The sequence below is a fragment of the Tachysurus vachellii genome, chromosome 20 (genome assembly GCF_030014155.1).
Source record: "Tachysurus vachellii isolate PV-2020 chromosome 20, HZAU_Pvac_v1, whole genome shotgun sequence".
In the NCBI taxonomy this organism is placed as follows: Eukaryota; Metazoa; Chordata; class Actinopteri; order Siluriformes; family Bagridae; genus Tachysurus; species Tachysurus vachellii.
This window is the reverse complement of record NC_083479.1, coordinates 11749335-11769152: the sequence shown is the minus strand read 5'-3', so window position 1 is coordinate 11769152 and position 19818 is coordinate 11749335. Positions and strand designations below refer to the sequence as shown.

General features: G+C 37.1%; 5 protein-coding genes across 8 annotated transcripts; 2 read left to right on the top strand and 3 right to left on the bottom strand.

Annotated features, from left to right (window-relative positions):
• Positions 1-313: 313 nt before the first annotated feature.
• Positions 314-3371, bottom strand: c20h17orf49 (chromosome 20 C17orf49 homolog). The gene is made up of 6 exons (XM_060895866.1): positions 3108-3371; positions 2936-3030; positions 2512-2613; positions 1920-2125; positions 1686-1787; positions 314-928 (listed from the first exon to the last, which is right to left on the bottom strand). The coding sequence occupies exons 1-6, from the start codon at positions 3126-3128 to the stop codon at positions 864-866; spliced, it is 591 nt and encodes a 196-aa protein (XP_060751849.1). The 5' UTR covers positions 3129-3371; the 3' UTR covers positions 314-863.
• A 43-nt stretch (positions 3372-3414) lies between these two features.
• On the top strand, positions 3415-5504 carry rnasekb (ribonuclease, RNase K b). Its single transcript, XM_060895868.1, has 3 exons — positions 3415-3625; positions 3834-3916; positions 4558-5504. The coding sequence occupies exons 1-3, from the start codon at positions 3548-3550 to the stop codon at positions 4700-4702; spliced, it is 306 nt and encodes a 101-aa protein (XP_060751851.1). The 5' UTR covers positions 3415-3547; the 3' UTR covers positions 4703-5504.
• A 4-nt stretch (positions 5505-5508) lies between these two features.
• On the bottom strand, positions 5509-7715 carry med11 (mediator complex subunit 11). The gene is made up of 4 exons (XM_060895867.1): positions 7582-7715; positions 7374-7466; positions 6178-6308; positions 5509-5901 (listed from the first exon to the last, which is right to left on the bottom strand). The coding sequence occupies exons 2-4, from the start codon at positions 7441-7443 to the stop codon at positions 5758-5760; spliced, it is 345 nt and encodes a 114-aa protein (XP_060751850.1). The 5' UTR covers positions 7444-7466; positions 7582-7715; the 3' UTR covers positions 5509-5757.
• Positions 7627-10801, top strand: si:ch1073-143l10.2 (uncharacterized protein LOC565165 homolog). The gene is made up of 6 exons (XM_060895863.1): positions 7627-7980; positions 8049-8121; positions 8241-8337; positions 9181-9254; positions 9338-9589; positions 10503-10801. Exons 1-6 carry the CDS (start codon positions 7893-7895, stop codon positions 10630-10632), a joined length of 714 nt encoding a protein of 237 aa, XP_060751846.1. The 5' UTR covers positions 7627-7892; the 3' UTR covers positions 10633-10801.
• Positions 10802-10817: 16 nt separating this feature from the next.
• Positions 10818-19494, bottom strand: arrb2a (arrestin, beta 2a). 4 transcript variants are annotated; one of them, XM_060895859.1, is made up of 16 exons: positions 19331-19494; positions 18773-18803; positions 17438-17498; positions 17282-17326; positions 17000-17196; positions 16488-16547; positions 15877-15944; positions 15553-15688; positions 15351-15435; positions 15195-15267; positions 14967-15104; positions 14788-14871; positions 14140-14163; positions 13854-13930; positions 13221-13275; positions 10818-13091 (listed from the first exon to the last, which is right to left on the bottom strand). In XM_060895859.1, the coding sequence occupies exons 1-16, from the start codon at positions 19351-19353 to the stop codon at positions 13001-13003; spliced, it is 1248 nt and encodes a 415-aa protein (XP_060751842.1). In that variant the 5' UTR covers positions 19354-19494; the 3' UTR covers positions 10818-13000. The 4 variants fall into 4 exon arrangements, with proteins under 4 accessions (XP_060751842.1, XP_060751843.1, XP_060751844.1 ...); XM_060895860.1 differs by having other exon boundaries at positions 10818-13088; XM_060895861.1 differs by lacking the exon at positions 14140-14163.
• Between the last annotated feature and the right edge of the window lie 324 nt (positions 19495-19818).

The window sequence follows — 19818 nt, the reverse complement described above, 5'->3', positions numbered from 1 at the left end:
GCAACTTGGACGTCATTGTTTTTGGTTGAAGTTCAGACATTTTTTGTTGTTTTTTTTTAGGTTTGTACATTTTGTCCTTTATTTCTCTCACTTAAATGGGAGTCTCTGTGTCTTATATGTCTTCTTTTAAAAAAGGATGAAGAATGAGTGTTAATCAGTGACTGTTACAAAGCTGGAGCATGAGGCTGGGAATTGGGTTAATTTTTGTAAGCACATGGAGCAATCTATAAAATGACACACACACACACAAAACTCTTGCCTCTTGTGTTTGAGATGTAAATATGTTGTAGCCACAACAAACTGAAGAGGAAGATGTATTTTTATGAACTGTAATATAAAGCAATGAGGCATATAAAAATATATTCATTCCCTCGAAGCATAATTCTGTACCTGGTAATGTCTCATTTCTAGTAGATACAAAATGTTCACCTTAGACTTTGTATTTTACATTGTATATATCGATCAGGAAAATAAAAGATACTGTATTTAACATTTTTTATTTGATTATACATTGTGTCAAGACCCAATGGATAAACTTCTTTGGGAGTATAATCATATCCCTCTTTGACAATAAAGAGTTTTTAAAAATATAATACAAAAGAAAAAAGCTGTGCACCTGTAAGAGTTTTACTCGGTGATCTGAACGATGCAGTGGAAATGTTTAACATGTTCAAAGCCAGTCTTCACTTAATGCCCAACATATCAAGCAAATTGAAAAATATCTCTCTGGTATTGTAAAAATCAGTCAGAGTTTGAGAATCTCCTTTTTCATCTACCAGGGTTCATGAAGGAACCAAGGTTTATGTCGCATCTATGTATTTGCATTGGTCTTCTGGTAGTTCAATAATAAATCGGGAAATGTTTCACCGGGAAAGTAGTGGCAGGTCGCTGGAATTCATTATGAGGCTGGAGTCCAAAGTCAGACATTCTGTAAGAAAGAATAAAAAGAGTTCAGTGTAATTCTATTAATATGCAATTTTCTAGAACACTGATTTTCTTTGCATTCACACATGTAATTGATGCGCTATATGGCCAGAAGTTTGTGGACACCTGACTAACATACCTACATGTGCTATGGGCTACCATTCCAGATGATTCACCCTTTGCTATTATAATAACCTCCATGGTGCCATGAGCATATGCATCTAGCTTTGCTCCTCTTAGTTCCAGTAAAGTCTTAATACTAAAGTATACAATTGTTTTCTTCCAAATGTGTGCCAACAGTTTGGGGATGATCTGCATATAAATGTAATTAGGCAGGTGTCTATATAAATTCTACCATTGCATGTATAAAAGTCTGTCACACGATCTGAAGTCTAAAATGAGGGTCACGTTGCTGTGTTATATGTGAATTTATGCCTACTAACAGGATTTTCATTAACATCACATTTCTTTTGTAAATAGGCTGTGAATTCTTTTTGTTCATATTCACCTTAATAAATCAGGCTCAGTATGTGTAAAGCTCGAATCAATCAACAATCAAAGCTAATCCATGACCATAACTAATTAAAACATTCAGAAACAGTTCTCAAATATACCAGGGCGCACACACACAACATTTACACAAAGTATAAAGATGTATCCTTTAGTCACTGCATTCAATTTTACACACACCTCAAAATATAGTTATTCAGTCATAAGATTCTGTCCATTAAATCAGACAGACATAAGGCTAACACTCCTACCTTGATCAAAATTGTTTTTTTTGGTGGAACCCTCTCCTAATCCTTCCATATCCACCAAATCACTGTTGACATCCAAGTCATTCAGGGCACTGAGTGTCACATCTGATGTAAAGGATCATTCAGTTAACTCACTACTTTGTCAAGGAATCAAGACACTTTTTGAAGTATGTTGTAGAAGTACATGAAGTATGTAAAAATGCCTTATGTGCTGAAAGGCATTTTTACACTGTTCACCTGCAGTTTTGGGCTTTTTAATTGTGTGTGGCAAAGAAGCAGCACCCTGCAATCCTACTTTCACAGCTGCCGATGGATTCATGGATGCTGGAGATGTAGCCATGGCAACAGTGGTTTTCTTCACTGTCTTTTGGGGCGACTCTGATGAGAGAGGGACTCTGTTGTCCTCATAGAGCTTCCTCTTTACTGTGGTCTTAATCTGGGCACTGAGAAAGCAACAGATTAAATGTTATGCTGTCGTGCGATTAGGTGGTTTGTTCTACCTTGATCTACCTAGGCCATACGTAAAGGAACAAAACACAACCAGACACTCTGGAGTTACTGTCTCCAGCCCAAATTTATTTCCAAGTTTATTCCGAAAAAGTGTTTTATGTTACTGAGTAATAGCAAAGAGGTTCCTATGTACTATTTAACAGTTTTTTGATAGAAAATGTTATCACCATATCAACAATTAAACTTGTGGAAGTCCCTGGGTAAGTTATTACTATACAAATTATTTACTTCGAAGCTGCAAAACTGTCAAAGCTGCTGTTAAAGAAAATTCAACATCCTGACTACAGACAGAACAGAAAATCAGCGGGTTATATCTTACACTGTGCGTTCTTTAATGACTGAGCTGATATTGTTCAAATCGTCACCAAAGCGGCTCACAGCTGAACGCAGCATCTCAATCTCAGTTTCTGTCCATTTGGCTCTAGAGAGAAGTGTGGAAACAGGGAAGAAGTAATTGCAGTAAAGCTCAGGCAAATCCCTGCTAACTGCCTTTCAGTGGACTAGATAAACACAATTGTCAGTATATATTTGTTATTTCTGTGAGAAGTGATTGTGTACTGCACTGACATCACAGGAGGACATTGCTAGTCACAACGTCCTCCTGCTTCAATGTAGAAAGAGAGAGTGTGTGAGAGAGAAAGAGAGAAAGAGAGAGAGAGAGAGAGAGAGAGGAGAGAGTGAGAGCGATAGAGCGAGAAAGAGAGTGAGTGAGTGAGTGAGTCAGTCACGGAGTCGGTTCATACCCTGCAGGAGATGAATCAGCTACTGGATGCAGCTGCATTGTGAGTTCCCCTAATTTACTGAAGGCAGCACCAGCCGCCGAGAAGATTTCACCCACCTATTTACAGCACATAAGATATGTAACCCAAAATGACATTTATCTCCCATTCATGAGCAGCAGGTCCACATTCTTACCTTTGCTGAAGACGAAGTCATTCTAGTAAAGTTTACTGAGTCACTAACCGTTAACCAGCTACACAACGTTACTGCTGCAAGATATCCAACTTATTAACTAACTACATAGAATTCATTCCTAAATAGCTAGAGTAAAACTCTAACGTAATTAATAAACAACTAATTTCTTTTTAAAACGAGTTAATTATATCAGTCATAACACCAACATTTGTTTTCTCTGATCTGTTAGCACGGTTACAAGATATGCAATCCCACAATGCAACACGAGGCGTGTCGCATCCGATTGGTCAGCAGTCATCAAACGAGATGCAGAGACGAAAGCGAACGGAAAAAGCCGAGTGGAAAACGAGTCGACCTGCGACCATTTTCGCGATAGCGTTCGCCATCATTGAAGTCTTTAGTCTGCAGTAGTGTTACCTTTTTCTAAAAACCCAGAGACGATGCCGTCTTTGTTATTTTGCGGCCCAAAATTAGCCGCCTGTGGGATTGTATTAAGCATCTGGGGAGTCATTATGTTGGTAAGCGTCGCCTTCATCTCCGTCATCGTTAGCTAGCTAAAATGCTAAATACCAAACACTGATACTTAGCATTGCTTACTAAAGGCATTGAGGCGATCATAATCAAACCGAGGTCAAACCATTCTGGTCTAATTTGTTGATCATTTTCTGTACTTTTTTGTATTTACCGTGTTGAAGGTTATGTGATAATGAGACTGTTATTATTCAGGCGATGTTGGGGATCTTCTTTAGTGCAAAATCCGCTGTGCTGATCGAGGACGTTCCCTTTACTGAGGAAGACATCAGAAACGAGTGAGTTGTTTCTACCATAACAGGCAAAATTAGTGCTGTTATGTCTATATTTTGGTGACTGCTTAATAACTTTTATATTGTCCTGCAATGTTTTGAATGAAATAAATGGCTTGTTTATTCTTTAGGTTGTTAATGCAAATAAAATATTGAATGGGTTTGAGTTAGGACTACACCCTGGAGGGGTTTCCAGAGAGAACCCAGTTTAGAACCTCAGAACCGTGGTTTAGAATAGTCAATGTATCTGGGAGGAAACCCGAGAACCCAGAGGAAACCCACACAGTAAAGTTTAGAGGCTGAACACTACACTGTGCCAATCCAAATGAACAATAATGATGAACTAATATTGTTTCATGAGCATGCAAACCCTGAGCGGTAAATATTCGGTGTAACACCTGAGCATTAAATATTGTCACGGTAAAGCAGGGAAAGTCACACACTTATTATGCATACAGAGATGTCAGCGTATCACAATACTCACCTGTGCTAGAAGTGATTAAAAATTTTGCACAGTTGCTTTTTAATTTCTGTTTCTTTTTTCTTGAGCAATGCTATGAAGGTTTTGCTTTCCTTTCCTGGATGTCACTAATGCATCAATATAGTTTGCGTCTAACAGAACACTTATTCCTGTCTCATACCAACAGCAAAAACCCGCCCCAGGCAATCTACAGCCTGTACAACCAAGTGGCCATCAACTGCTTCATTGCTGCTGCCGTTTATGTTGGAGTGGGTGCGATTTCTCTGTGCCAGGTTCGCCTGAACAAGCGGCAGGAGTACATGGTGACATAAGTGGAGGATGTCAAGCAGTCCACAAATCTTCCCAAAATTATTTATTTTCAGATTAGTTTATTTATTAAAAAGGATTGGTTGTAGTAGCAGTTCAAGTTTTGCGTCTTTAGAAAATGTTACATGGAAAATATAGATACAAATGATGTGTAATCTATTGGTGATAAGCTAAACAATTCTACACTTTAAAATGTTTTTATGCATGTATTTGAAGATTAAACATTCCCAGTGAATAATATTTCCAGACTGAGAAGAGTAGTAGTGGCAGTGGTGGCTCAACTGGTTAAGGCTCTGGGTTGTTGATCGGAGGATCACAGCCAAGCTGCCACTGCTGGGCCCTTGAGCAAGGCCTTCAACCATTCCTGCTCCAGGGGTGCTGTATCATAGCTGCCCCTGCACTCTGATCCCAACCTCCTCAGTTGGGGTATGTGAAGAAAATAATTCCTGCTGTAATGTATATGTGGCGATTAATAAACGCTTCTGTGCCCCCATTCTATTCTATTAGATTCTATTCTAGAATGTAGAATAAATAAATCACTGAACCACAAAAAGGGCAGCTGTTGATGAGAAATTATTCTGCAGCACTATAAGGAGTGACTAGTATAAAAACCTGTTTATGTTTTAATGTGTGGCTTTTTAGAGTAAGAAAAATGTTATTTATTCAGTGAATTATGTATTCATCTTTTCGTATTGAAAATTGTATTTCCTCCGCCTGTGTTTCACTCCATTCCCTGTCTACATTACACGAATGTGATTTTGATTGCAGTGTGGAAATAAAATGGAAATAAAAGACTTATCAGTTAAACATGTTGAAAAAAAATCATTTTATTTATTCGTTACAAAAGAGTGAGGTGTCACAAAAGTAAGCTGATTTCTGTATACAACATGATAATGTAATGTAACCTCACAGAAAGCAGTACACAATTCAAAAGTAATATTTCTCACAAAGTCAAGGTTCAAAAGTCTTTTAACAGGATTTACTTCAGACATGGCTAAAGTAAATCTAGATGTCATGCTTGTACAGTTCCAGTACAACAGCAATGATGACTGCATGTACGTCATGTCTGGGGGTCGAGCATCGTCTCACAGGTGCGTCTTAGTTCTCCCAGTTTAACACGTGCGTATTCTGCACGGTTCAGGGCCATCTGGCAGTCCTTTCGTGCAGAGTACGTTGAGCCTTCATGCGGCTGCCCAGTCGCCACCTTTACTCAAATGAAAAAGGAAAAGCACACACTTGTGCCTCAGACAAATTAAAGTTACTCTGCTAAGTTCACACAAATGTGTAAAATTCCTTTGTAGCATGCAAGTCTTTCACCATGTACTTCTATTTATAACTTTATATACAAATGAATTTATTCAACAAAATAAAATTCACAGTGTCCTTCACGGGGTTGTCCAATACAATATCCTATCCTATAAGAGTGTTGCACATTTGTAGAAACATGAATCTATGGAGACATCCAATTGGACAAGCTTACCTGTGTGAGATAGCGGATCTGAGAGCTGAGCTCACTCTCAATCCTGTTAATGGAGGTTTGAAACTGGTTGAGCTGCCGGTCTAACAAACTTGCATTATGCTTCTCTTTGGACAATTCCAGCACTATGGTTCCTAAAAAAAAACAAAAAAAACTGTGATTGTAAATGAGCCTGGAACTATTTGTTAATGTTTGCCTACTTACTGTCAAACAAACAATTATGACAAATGATTTCATTATCTTTTCTATTGACTTTATGCCACTTCATGCCAAGCAGAAACAGCCACTCATTGATATTTCACATGTAAGTAAATCTGTGTGACTTTTTGACTTGAAAAGAAAATAGATAAATAAAACTATAACTAAAGTATTCAAAGGATATTAAAAAAAATAGGCATTAATTAACATTACTGCAAAGACTGTAAATGAGATGTGAACAGAGAATACGTTTGTCCTTTATCACCTTTAAATATTACTGTAATGTACTGAAAATACCTCAGTGGAAATATCACAGTGTTCATTCACACAGGATCAGTGAATAATGAATGAATGAATGAATGAATGAATAAATAAATCTGGGGTTAGTTATTATAGGGAAAATAATGTTGGGATGCTGAAATGTAAAAGATGATTATTTTCCAGTAATAGCATGTCCCTGACTGAATTATTCCAAATATTTCAATTTGTAAAAGTTTACATTTCACCTGACTTTTTTTTTATGTTACTATAAACAAGGTATGTGGACATTTCTTTAAACAGACATTTCTTTTTTCCAATGGCTTAAAATTTAATGACTTTCATGTCATCTACTGTAGCAGAAAACATACTACAAAAGGTACAAAGCACTGATATTGCTACCTTTCTCTGACCATGAAACGTTTAATACACGTTCTTTATAGAAAAAGGTCACCCTATAAATTACAAACCAGCTTTAAATCTGTTTAATATTAGTCTTAGTTTATGTAAAACATATCCCCAAGTCCCTGTGTAAACTGATATTGTAGAAACTATAGTGAACCTATGATTTGTTTTACAGCTGATATTACAGTCAGAGCTGCTGAGAAAATTAATAAACATCTTCTGACCAATCAGAAGTGAGAATTTGACAGCACTGTGATATGAACGGTTCTCGTGGCTAAGCTAAAGGAAGCTAGCTACAGTTTTTAATAAACTATCAGGGAAGTAGTTGAGACAGAAACCTGCACACTGAAGAACGACAGCGATCTCCTTTTCCACATCCTCCAGAGCCCGTAACCTGTCATTGGCCATGTTGCAGCTCTCTATTGTAGCATCTACAGGAGAAAACACGTGATTAGCACAACATGCTAAAGCGTTTAAAAGCGTCCAGTAAACAAAGCATTACAACGGACATCTAAATAACAACAACAAAAAATACAACCCACGTACTTCTACTTTAAACAGACACACAGCACATTTCATCTGGTATAAAAACCACAACAGCTAGGCTAAGCTAAGCAAACATACACAAAGCTTCACTCGAGTGACGGAAAGCCGAGTAGGACAAACTAAAAGAAAACGCGAATCCTCTGCCTTAAGATGAATGGATTGAGTCGTGCTCTTTGAACCAGACTTTTAGCTACAGTTTTACAAGAAATAGCACGTCCTACATGCGTGTTGTACTACAGGAAAGGATACGAAAGAACAAGGTTTATTTTGTTGTCAGTAATATAAGTGTGTTGTTAGTGTGAAGCCTGATTATGGAGGCTTGGAAAAGTCACGTGCGATCAGCACTGATTTACAGGGACTGCAGTCAGAAAGAGCCTTTCTATGGACTCTTCACTAAAGGTCAGCATTATCAGCTTTTTTCTTTATTTCAGTTAAATATTTTCTTAAATGAATATTTTACTGTCTAGTGTCTAGATTAGAAGAAATGTTAAGTCTGCACACAGATGTGTTGGAAGATTTGGAGAGAGGCAGAACACAGAGGTAACGTTGTGTACGTTTTCCCACCAATTTAATAATATATTCTATAATAAAATGAAATATTGTATCACGTTTAAACATCTGGATCCAATCTAATATTTTAATGTTGTTTTTTTCTGGAGTCTAAATAAAAATGGAGTATTGCAATGCCCAGGTGAGGAGAAAAATCCATCCATACTTTATCTGCAGCTCAAAGAAGATGAGCAAGTCAGAAAAAAGGTATAATTTTATAAAAGCTTTTTATTATCATTATTTTTTCATATACTGCTTTAGAAATAAAGATTCCTCTAGAAACATTGTCATACATTCAGTGTCTAACTAAACTGTATCTGGGACTTTTCTGGAAGGATGAGTGATGAATATCAGCCCATACAATGCATTAAAATACAGAAATGCGTCTCATAATTTGCCCTGGTTAAAATGCTATTTTGAATAGTAAATATGTCTGGAAAGTGAAGAACACAACAATAATAAAGTGTCTTTTCACTCATTTATTTTAAGACATTTTCTACCCAATTTCCATAGACATAATTTGAATTCAAGTGCATGCTTTGCTTATTTTTCAGTTTTTAATTTAAGAAATAATTTGATATTTACCTGCTGATAAAATGTCCACAGTTGGTTCATAGTTGGTTAATAGTACTCCATTCAAATGGAAAAATTATGCTTTGTTTTTGTACATTTTAAACACGCACTATTTTATATAGGAGCTGCTTAAGGCCTCGCTGATTTTTTGTTTTCTGCTACACAAATATAACACCTGTACACAGAGATATAACACCTATACACAAGTATTTACACACATTGTAGAAATCTAATGGGAAGACAGACTTTTTGCAAGAGGAGAGATAAAGGTTACGAGTTAGGAATATTTTAAAATGCTATTTTGGCATTCATTGCTATGGAGTTTGGACTGAAAGATAATTCGCAAGCTTATAGAGGAGGATCTGAAAAATCAGGGGGTTGGTAAACAAGAGGGAAACAAATAAAATAGAAGGAGATTGTTGATTGTTGATGACTTTGTATGCTGGATGTTGGATGCAAATGATATTTCTCCTGTAGCTTCACCAAAAAGTCTCAGACCTGACCAGTGATCTTTACATGAAGGAAGCAGAGCTGCAGTACTGTCACTCACAGTAAGTGATCCACAGGTTAGAGTTTGGAAATGACACATATTGTTGATTTTATTTGTTATAAATTATGTGTCTTTGCGTTGTAGAATAAGCCGTTACCGCAGTGAAGCTGTGCTTTTGGCTAGAGGAGCATGTTGTGTTAAAAACGAGCTGTCTGAGTATGAGTATCAATTGGAAAGTCAGTCAAAGGTGTTGGCCGCATTGCAATTGGAGCAGAAGACACTGAGGGAGGAGCTGGCTATTGCTTATCAAGAGAAAGAGGAGCTACTGGAACGCTGGTTAGAGGAGAAAAGAGAGGAGGCAGAGCGAATTAATAAGCACAATGCTGCACTGGAAAGGTGAATGTGCTATTTTGGCTGTTGTATAAAAATCTACTAGGTAGGAAGAAATTTCTCACAATCTCGGTTATAAAGGGTCGATGTTAGGCAGGGAGGCTTGTCATAATTAGCAATCTTTGTCCTAATCATTTAGACAAACACAAGCTTAGGAAGGTTATATTGTATACAAACTTCACAAAATAAACTTAAAGTAAAAATATCCAGAATGCCACTGATTCTAAATTGTATGTGGTTTGATGTATAGACCAGAAATATAAATATATCTGTGCTTTTAAAATGTCCAATTGTGACAAATAAGGAATTAAATAGATTATGCATGGTATTAGGGTGATGTGATTACTTCTCAAAAGCTGATTATCCTGTAATAGCACACACTAAAGGGTTCAGTTTCTTTTATACCAAAATGGTTTGCCACTGATTGCAATTTTTTATTTATGAATGATAGTTTTGTTTAGTGATTTTTAGTGATGTGGAACGTCCATGAAGCAAGTCAGGTCCTGTTCCCTTCTCATTTATATTAAAACAGCTGTTGAGAAGATGTAAAATACAGCTTGTCATGTTACTAAGAAACTTAGAAATCCTGTTTTGAGACTTTTAGGTAGAAAGCATTAACACTGGAGACTCCTTTTATGAACGTTAACCATCTTCATAATAAATCTGTTTATTGTTAGAATTTTATTTATTATTAGACTTTTATGTAGATATGTATATCTAATATCTAACATATTAGAATGAGCACATTAATGAAAGCCTATAGTTTGCTAGCAAATTAATCAACGCATTCTGACCAAAAAATAATTGAACAGCACTATAGAATTGATACCGGCTGGATAATTACATTAAAAAAAGAAACATGATTTCCTAATGAAAAAATAATTTTGCAGATATATTTTGATTTGTTCCTCCTTTGCAGGTGGCGTAATTACGCTGGTCGACTGAGCAAGCGTCTATATTCCAGGCCTCGTCAGCAAATACGGCCGACTGCTAACCCCCAAGTTATCCAAAGAGATCCAACTGATCATCCATCAAACAAGAACAACTAAATACTTCATTAATTTTCTTTTAAACTCAATTTACTAAAAATTTGCACTTTAGTAAATCTTAACTTTATAAATAATGTACATTACATTTTAATGTGAATTTCAAAACAATACTACAATAAAGTTAAAAAAAAAATGTTTTGAATTACAATACTAAATATATATATTCGATTCAATAAAGGAAACACTGGCATTTTATATTTTATTAAAAAAATTAAATAAATTCTGAAATAAAAAAGAAAATGGAAAAGAATGACATGTCACAGTTATTAAACTTGTATTAACATGAAGACAATTATACTTTTTTTTTCCCTGTCTGAGACATGATGAATTTTTTTCACCAAAAGTAGCATGTTTATTTACAAATGAAGGTGCTGTGTGGTAAATGTAAACACCCTTCCGATGCGCAGTCGGCCGTTACAGCTGGACTGACGCGTGCTCCGTATCAGCACCCATTCTGTCACATATCTCTGAATGAAGAAGGAATGAGCCAGTGTACCTGAGGGTTGGACACAGTATGCCATGGACAACACAAACAGACAGCCTATTAGTATTAATCATGTTTAACTGTGTAACTGTTTGTAAACTCTTTATAAATCATGATGCAGGGCAAAGAGGTGTGCGTGTGACAGTGCTTCGCCTGGCATGCCCGATACATGAATTTCTTTATCACGTGTGTTATAACTCATAATAATTAAGATTATTAACAGAGTTACTAACGTCAAAACACCTTGTGGAAATTAAGCTAATGAGGCATTTCAAAATAAACTTCAATATATCACAGAACAACAAAAAAGAAGCTCACACAATATGGATTTCTTTTCCAAAAATCTTTTTTTTTTTTGTATTTAACCTCTACCCATAGTTGGCATGATGTAGGCCACCTAGATGCCACATTTGGCAGACAAGACTCAGTCTATGGAGTCAGCACTCAGTCACTGACATCTCAAAACAATAGAGCAGGGATTCACTTTTATAAAATTTGACAATAAGCTTTTATGAGGGACTTTTTTGTTATGATGAACTGTACAGGATCACAACTGTTCAATAAGTCATATTTCTGAGTATGCAAGTATTTACTTAACTAAGCTGTTCATCATATCAGTCCATGGCTTAATGTGTTACTTGTTCAAATTACAATTAATTTTAATTCATCATCCGTAACAGTTTTATCCTGTCAGGGTTGCAGGAGCGTTGGGCCAAATTTAAGCACACACCCAGCATAGGACACTAGTCTAACACAGTGCACCATGTACACACATTCAAACCCCCCTTTGTTTTAGGTGCTGGGAGGAATCTCATGCAGACATGTGCAGAACATGCAAAACTCTGCACAGACAGTAACACAAGCTCAGGGTTGGACCTGGAGTTATGAGGTAGCAGTGCTCCCTGCTGCACCACTTTCTAGTCTGGTAATGAAAATAATCAACAAATACATTGTAGATTTTCCCAATCGCTATTTTATACTGCGCATAATCCATTTTATAAATGTTGGTCAAAATGTTAGGAAGGAACTTTAGACTGCAGCCTACATCAGAAACAAGTTCACTGTTATCAAACGGCCTTAATTCCTCCGAGTTACAGTACATCACTATCAGTAGAAGAGTAGACGTGGATCGTAAAACCAAGTCTACCAGAAGCTTATAGTCTGTAAGTTGTCTTAGTCTTGTATTCCTAGTTTCTAAATCTAAAATAAATCTACAGCGATCAACTCGGATTTTTATTTTTAGATTTAGCTTGGATCAGTTATAGTAGATTTAAATGCAGTAATACTAGTAAAATACTGGATCATTTCATGTATGATCATTTCTGTCCAATGCATGTTAGCAGACGCCCTAACGCATTTGTATCAGTTTCTCAGCATTTGGGCTTAAGGAAATGATCAGGAACACAGTTAGATCTGTGTTTCCCGCAACACATAGAAATTTATGACGTCTGTAACAAGCTAATTTAGTGAGAATGAGCGCCGACCTGCAGTTTTCCCTAAACCTGAACTGACCTATGTGCACTCGCTGGCACATCAATGTAGCTTGAGTGGCATCTAGATTTCCTACATGGGATGCTTGGCACAACAATCACATGCGCTCTTTATTTACTCATAAGAGGAGGAGGTTAATTCTCTTATTTTTTTTTCCTTTGTTCAATGCTCTTTATGTTACAGCAGCTTTCCTCAAATGATCCTTTTGGCGTTTGGAAAATGTTGGCAAAACACTGTTTCATCAAAGGAATGATAAGATGATTTGGGAAGAAGATCCATTATGAAAGACCGTTCTTTGCGAGTAAATTAGATGGTGATTTTTCTTCATCTTCATGCTGCAAGTTTCTGGGCTGAAGGGGGGAAAAAAAAAGAACAAGAGGAAGGAAAGAAGGCTCAGCAGTCCTCATCCTTATCATCAGTGGTTCCTTTTAACCGCAGACGGGCAAAATCTTCAAACACCAGGTCATCATCCGGGGTGAAGCTACTATTGGAAGGAAAAAAAAAAAAAGGATACTCTAGATATATAAAACTACATGTCTGCTTTTAAAACACACACACACACACATACAGTTATACTTAAAAGGAGGAAAATGTAAAAAGGAGGAGAATTTACCGTGTGTCAAACTCTATGAGGTTGGTATCGATAGGAGGGTCTGCCTCTGGCACAGCTGTAAGAAGAAAAAAAAAATAGATATTAACCAAGATTCCTTCAATAAAATCATCAAAACCAACTCCCATACAGGATTTCCTAACCAACTCTCACTACCTGGGCTTTTTTTGATTGTGCACAAACATGACTTCAGATCAACACACACATTCTTGAACCATGTCAAGATTAAAAGTAACATTTATAATTTTACAACAAGAAGTCCACAACCTGATTAGGAGTTAAACAAAAGTGTTGAGACTGGACTGTACATACCACACACAGTTTAAGATAATGCCCTGATTATCTTCTAATGTGTCTCATGCATTTTTTTCCACATGATTTTCACATGCTTATCACATGACTATGCAAGAGAAGCCACTTTTATAGACCTTGTACCGTAATTCAAGTCACAGTTTTTCAACGTTACATAAATCAGTGTTGTATGATGTATAACAGTTTAACAATTTCATTTTTCTGCATCACTTTATAATAATTACACATTAAAACAAACATTCACTTTTTAGGAATAAGCCAGAGTAGCTAGCTTTGTTGAAATGAATGAGTGCTTCGTAACCAGTGCTGATGTACAGCAGGTACCTGAGGCTGGTCGAGACGTGGGAACATCTATTGGTTTAGGATGCATTAAAACGAACGGGAGCTCCACTGAGACGTCTCTGTGGGAAGGAAGAATGCGATAGTTATATCGCTCGTAAGATACAATTTAGGTTTTAGTGCAATAAAGAACAGTGTCATTCTGTACATATAAGTGTCATTCAGTTACTTCACAACAAGAGAAAACAGATGAGTAGCAGAAAGAGCAAGCTTCACTGCAAACCTGGACAGGCAAATCAAGAAGCCACAGTGATGCACAGTGTATATTTACCTCTCCAGTAAGCTGCTTAAAAGTCTGATGCAACGCAGGAGGGTTAACAGACAGATGGGGGGAAACAGATACACAGAGAATAAAATGAAACAGTAGCAGAGAACGGAATGATGTGAAAACACAAATGGCTTCATGAAAGCAAAAGGTTAAGAGACAGCATCAGTAGCCATCCGCTGCTGAAACAAATGCTCTCACGTATAAGATTCTTTGGTTGGGGAAGAAAAAAAAAAAAATCACAAACAGTATATTTTAAAAAATAAATAAATAAATAAATAAATAAAAATAACATTATGATTATCTGAGGTTTGCCTTTGAGCATATTAAAATGTTTCAACAGCGGAAATGTGGCTATTAAAACCCTACTGCCTTGCATTTCAGCAATCATCAGGTCTCATATACAATGGTTTAATTCAAATCTAACAGCAGTACTGGGAGAACATGATGGCAGTTCAATACAGAAAGAACACTGCTCAGTGTATGCATTGTGAGCTACAATAGTTCAAAAGCTGTGAATCATTTATCTCAAATATAGATTTCTAAAATTCACACCTTACTAAAGCCATTTGAGGTATGAATTGTAATAGCTAAACCCCGTGGAGTTCAGTATAACTGCAAGAGAGGGTTTGTTCCTGAGAAACTGTGACTCACCCTCCACGGGAGACGACCAGCTTAACCTTGACTCGATATGACACCAGAACTCCAAGAACCTCCTTATTACATCCGTCTTTAACACTGCACAGGTAAAAACAAAGAAAGAGAATTAGTCTGCTCAACCGTTCCACAAACAATAAAAAAAAAAAAAATACAGACACATACTCTTTACTAACATGGTGCTAGAAGCTAGGTTGGTATCTTCATGCTTGAGCTTGCCATCCAGAGCCAGCCCTCGCTTCTCTCTGTTATTATTCAGTGTGGGAGTGAGAGTGTAGACCTTACAGAATGTGGAGCTTGATGACACCTGGTCACTGAAAAGAGTTGAAATCGAGTCAGTTTAACAACACTGATGTAGTTGCTCTGGTGTATTGTACTGAGAAAATGCAAAGCTTGTTGCTCACTCTGCCTCAAGCTGAGCCACTGGACATTTGTACTGAGCTGTGCTGAACAGACAGATGTCGGCATACTGCCGCACTGAGGAAAGAAAAAAGCAATGATCCCAAACGCAATATCAGCACAAGACAAAATACATACCACGGATGTGGAGAAAATCTTGCCTGATATTTTGACTCGTTTGACAGTCTTGGTTGAGTTGTTGGTGACATGAACATTCACGCTGATCGGCTCCCCGTGATAATACAACTGCATAAAATGTACAAAAACATCTTAGACCGTTTTTTTAGAACCACATTTTTAATGTCTGTCTTCACTGTGGAGTTTGTACGAACAAAGCTTAATTCATTTCAGTCTGATAGTTACCTCTTTATCTAGAGATGCCTCTAGATGCAGAGAGCGGTCAGACATCAGGAAGCTCCGTGTCGTCTCCACCATGGGCTGAGGACCGGGCTTCTCAGGAGCATACTGCACTTTACGAATCACTAATCTGACAGAATTTCTGGAACATTCATCATCCACAAAAAATAAATAAATAAATTTCATTCTAATAAAAACCAATCACCATGTTAAAGCTAAGACTAAGCGGATTTGTTGATAAATCTGTCATGCCCCTATAGGCCAAGATGATTTAATTCACGTAGGCATATAAAGTGCTGAGTCATAAAAGAGAAAACTGCACTGGCTTACCGTTTATGAATCTTCTCCTCCACAGACCTGGCACAGAAAGCTCTTATCTCGTAATCAACCCCACAGGCCTGGACAGCAAAAAGAGAGAGAGAGAGAGAGTAATGAGGTGATAAAATATATCATAGCAATCGAGCCAAACAAGAACTAAAATTGGGTCAAAAACTAAACATTCATTCATTCATTCATTCATTCATCTTCTACCGCTTATCCGAACTACCTCGGGTCACGGGGAGCCTGTGCCTATCTCAGGCGTCATCGGGCATCAAGGCAGGATACACCCTGGACGGAGTGCCAACCCATCGCAGGGCACACACACACACTCATTCACGCACGCAATCACACACTAGGGACAATTTTCCAGAGATGCCAATCAACCTACCATGCATGTCTTTGGACCGGGGAGGAAACCGGAGTACCCGGAGGAAACCCCCGAGGCACGGGGAGAACATGCAAACTCCACACACACAAGGTGGAGGCGGGAATCGAACCCCGACCCTGGAGGTGTGAGGCGAACGTGCTAACCACTAAGCCACCGTGCCCCCTCAAAAACTAAACATTTTTGAAAATTATTTTTAAAAAATAAAGAGGAGGAGGAGGGGTGGGGGTGTTACCTTCCCAGTGTCTTCAGGACCAGGCTGCAGGGTAACTGAACATGGCAAGTTTTGAGGGATCTGAAACAGATCAACATTTAACAGTAGTGTTTTCTAAGGTCCAGCTTAACTTCTCTGTGTAATTTCTTAAAGATTAAGCAATTATGGTACATACACAAAATACCCAGCATATATAATCTATATACCAGCATATATAAAGAGTGAGCCCACACTAAAAACTTTGTTTTTTTTTTTTAGATATTTTCCAGTGGATCTTATTAGTAACATGATTAGTGAGTATTCACAATTATGCACTATTTCTAATCTCGATTTAAATTTAAGCAAACGTTTGATAATGTCCATGTTAACCAATGCCAACAAAAAGTCTAACATTTCACTCAAGCAGGCATCAATAATATAATCAGTAAAGAAAACTGTTCTAGTAAAAAAAAAAAAGCATTTTCACTAGTACAGTCAAGACTTTTGGACCTCACTGGATGTTATATCAAGAATAACAGATTTGTATCACTTACAGTAAAGTGAAAAGGATGAGCCTGCTGGCCCAACTTCTTCAGGAGTCTCTCCTGAAGTCGACTGTTGGGCTTGCGCTCTTCTGCTATAGGTGGGAAAGCCTGAAAAGTGGATATGTAAAGATCTTTCCGGAAGGAAAGTCCAAGGACGTCCAGATCCTCCCGTCCATAACGGAAGGCACAGGTTAACGTTACAAACACTAGGAGAGAGAAAATCAGGCAGAAATGCAGTGGTGTTTCTTTAGGGATCACCTAATCACATGGATTTCATTCGCTATATATTACCTTTTCGGTCTTTAAGATATTCAGGGTCTACCAGTATTACTCCATCTGTAAAGAAAGTCGTTGGAATACTGTATTATTTAATACAAGTGGATTTAATTTTCCTTAAAATTATGCAAATTTAAATAAGGTGGAATTCCAAATGTAGAGTAAACTCACCTACAGGATCCACCTGATCTAAGTGATCCACAAAATCCCTTTTCCCCAAGTATACAGTAATCTGAAATAGATGGTAAATCATATTATTTAAAAACACAACAGGTTTATGTGCACAAAACAAACCACCAAAAAAAAATAAAGAGTGCACATACTGCAATATATTATACACCCTTATAATACTCTATTGTCCGGTATTAGTGCTTTTATAACCTCAATATTGCCCACTACTTCTGTCTTATGCATACACTTTCACATGAGAATTATAACGTTCATAAATATAATTTTTTTGGAAAGGGGTTACATGTGAACACAAGCCACATTTGAAATCTCCCTGGAACATGTTCATGGCTTTCACATTGCCAACAAAGTTCGACATGGCATTCGACCACGACGAGGCATACTTCAATCTGTGTAAACGACAGCTACAGTGAAGTGATGTGAAGTGAACAACGGCTACAGTGAAGATTCAACAGGGGAAACAAAATATGAGTGAACAAAAACAACCGCATTAGAAAACATCTGAAAGCAAGACTGAATCTGAAAAAAGGTGTAGTTTAGGGTGAGTAATTTCTGGACCAACCATCAGCAGAAACGGGTGATAAACATAGGAGACATATGGTAAAGGAACTTTCAAGGAAGACAGGAATCCTGTTAACACTAAAACATCAACATCACAGCCAACATAAGCTGACGGGTGGGTTAAACTCTAGTTTCGGAATCTTAAATCTGTTTGGTCAGAAGGTGTTGATTAATTTTCTATAACAGCAGCGATTGTACTGTTTCAATAGCAATTACTCGTTCATGAATTTATTCATAATAAATGTATCAGAAAAAAGCATAATTGTTGATATTGTGTAGCTTTCTGCAAGTTGACGTTTATGGAACATTTATGGAAGGAGACAGCAGTGTCAGCGACTCGTAAGGGTCAGTAGGTCAGTTCAGCTTTCTGGTTTCTTTGCAAAAATCACAAGCTGTATGGAATAAAACAGTTTGGTATGTGCTATTATTACAAAATAATCCACTTCATGTTGGTTGTTTAGTTTATTTAAAAGGTGTGCAACAAATAATTTAAGGTGTTGGGCTACCAATCGGAAGGTTGTGAGTTAAATCCCAGGTCCACCAAGCTGCCACTGTTGGGCCCCTGAGCAAGGCCCTTAACTGCTCAGTTGTATTAAAAAAAATGAGATAATGTAAGTCGCTCTGGATAAAGGGCGTCAACCAAATGCTGGAAATGTAAATGTATGGATGTATCAAATTTCTGCTTTTTCATCCACCTCGAATCATCGTATAGCATATTAGGAGCCAGGAAATATGTGAAGTATTAGTTAAATTTACCTTGCAATTCGGACTGGACTTCTTGAATACCCTAGAGAAAGAAAAGAAGCTGAAGATCTAAATTGAAAACTAAACCAAAGGATACAGAGAGACAATGTCTGGTGTTGTGAGCACTGTGAGCAATGATGCAGCAGGGAGCTATACAGCAATGAGCAGCAGCTACTGACTAGAACACTGTATATCATCACAAGGTAGTTAATAAAGCTGCAGATTTCCTTAGATTTAAAGTAGGCATCTTAAATCTGTTCGATCAGTGTGTGTGTGTGTGTGTGTGTGTGTGTGTGTGTGTGTGTAGAGATGCTAATTTAAAGCGCCACAGCTAATCATCACGAGCCACTTTCATTTTTTTTTCATTTAAACCCAACACTGTTCTTATTTCTTTTATAAAACCTTTATTATTACGTATTATATAGTCACCTAGAACACGATTAGTTATGTAACTAGTAGCTGTTTATCCGCCTTGTTAGCTACTGAGCTAACGACAGTGTCCATGTTATTTCTACGATGAAGAATAAATAAAATCCACACAGATTTAGACGAAAGCGGGTAAAATCTCACCGGGTGCCTGCCTTGTCCCCCATAATCCAGGGAGAATTGTAAATCTTCACAATTTGCCGAATTAATAAAGGTTAAGTGTTGTTTTGTTTAATAAACACATCGAACGTTATGGTTATTTTAGCTGCGCTACATAACAGCAGGAAGAGCAGCTACAACGAGCAACTGGTCAGACCGGAAGTGTCGTCATGTTCAGCGCAGACGCCCTGTTTTCTGTCATAATAATTCAATTATATTCTATTCAATTCAATCCACATTTATTTCTATAGCGCTTTTTTTATTATTTATTTATTTATTTATTTATTTACAATTGACTTTTTTTTTTTACTAATGTCTCAAAGCAGCTTTACAAAACATAAACATAAAACAAAAGGTTATTATAAAGAATAATATAAAGATTAATAGAATACAAAACAAATAAAAAAAAAAATAAAGATTAATATTAGAAATAATTAAATGTGTTTGTATTTATCCCCAATGAGCAAGTCTGA

Coding starts and splice junctions, on each gene's coding strand:
- c20h17orf49 (XM_060895866.1), bottom strand. CDS start 3,128: ATGACTTCGTCTTCAGCAAAG. Junction 2,126..2,511: donor GTCATTAAAGAACGCACAGT/GTAAGATATAAC, acceptor TTGCTTTCTCAG/TGCCCAGATTAAGACCACAG. Junction 1,788..1,919: donor TAAAAAGCCCAAAACTGCAG/GTGAACAGTGTA, acceptor CCTTTACATCAG/ATGTGACACTCAGTGCCCTG.
- rnasekb (XM_060895868.1), top strand. CDS start 3,548: ATGCCGTCTTTGTTATTTTGCGGCCCAAAATTAGCCGCCTGTGGGATT. Junction 3,626..3,833: donor TCTGGGGAGTCATTATGTTG/GTAAGCGTCGCC, acceptor GTTATTATTCAG/GCGATGTTGGGGATCTTCTT. Junction 3,917..4,557: donor GAGGAAGACATCAGAAACGA/GTGAGTTGTTTC, acceptor TCATACCAACAG/CAAAAACCCGCCCCAGGCAA.
- med11 (XM_060895867.1), bottom strand. CDS start 7,443: ATGGCCAATGACAGGTTACGGGCTCTGGAGGATGTGGAAAAGGAGATC. Junction 6,309..7,373: donor TGTCGTTCTTCAGTGTGCAG/GTTTCTGTCTCA, acceptor GTTTTTTTTTAG/GAACCATAGTGCTGGAATTG. Junction 5,902..6,177: donor AGATCCGCTATCTCACACAG/GTAAGCTTGTCC, acceptor ATTTGAGTAAAG/GTGGCGACTGGGCAGCCGCA.
- si:ch1073-143l10.2 (XM_060895863.1), top strand. CDS start 7,893: ATGGAGGCTTGGAAAAGTCACGTGCGATCAGCACTGATTTACAGGGAC. Junction 8,122..8,240: donor GAGAGAGGCAGAACACAGAG/GTAACGTTGTGT, acceptor TTTTTTCTGGAG/TCTAAATAAAAATGGAGTAT. Junction 9,590..10,502: donor CACAATGCTGCACTGGAAAG/GTGAATGTGCTA, acceptor CCTCCTTTGCAG/GTGGCGTAATTACGCTGGTC.
- arrb2a (XM_060895859.1), bottom strand. CDS start 19,353: ATGGGGGACAAGGCAGGCACCCG. Junction 16,548..16,999: donor CTCATCCTTTTCACTTTACT/GTAAGTGATACA, acceptor GATCTGTTTCAG/ATCCCTCAAAACTTGCCATG. Junction 15,945..16,487: donor GTCCTGAAGACACTGGGAAG/GTAACACCCCCA, acceptor TTTGCTGTCCAG/GCCTGTGGGGTTGATTACGA.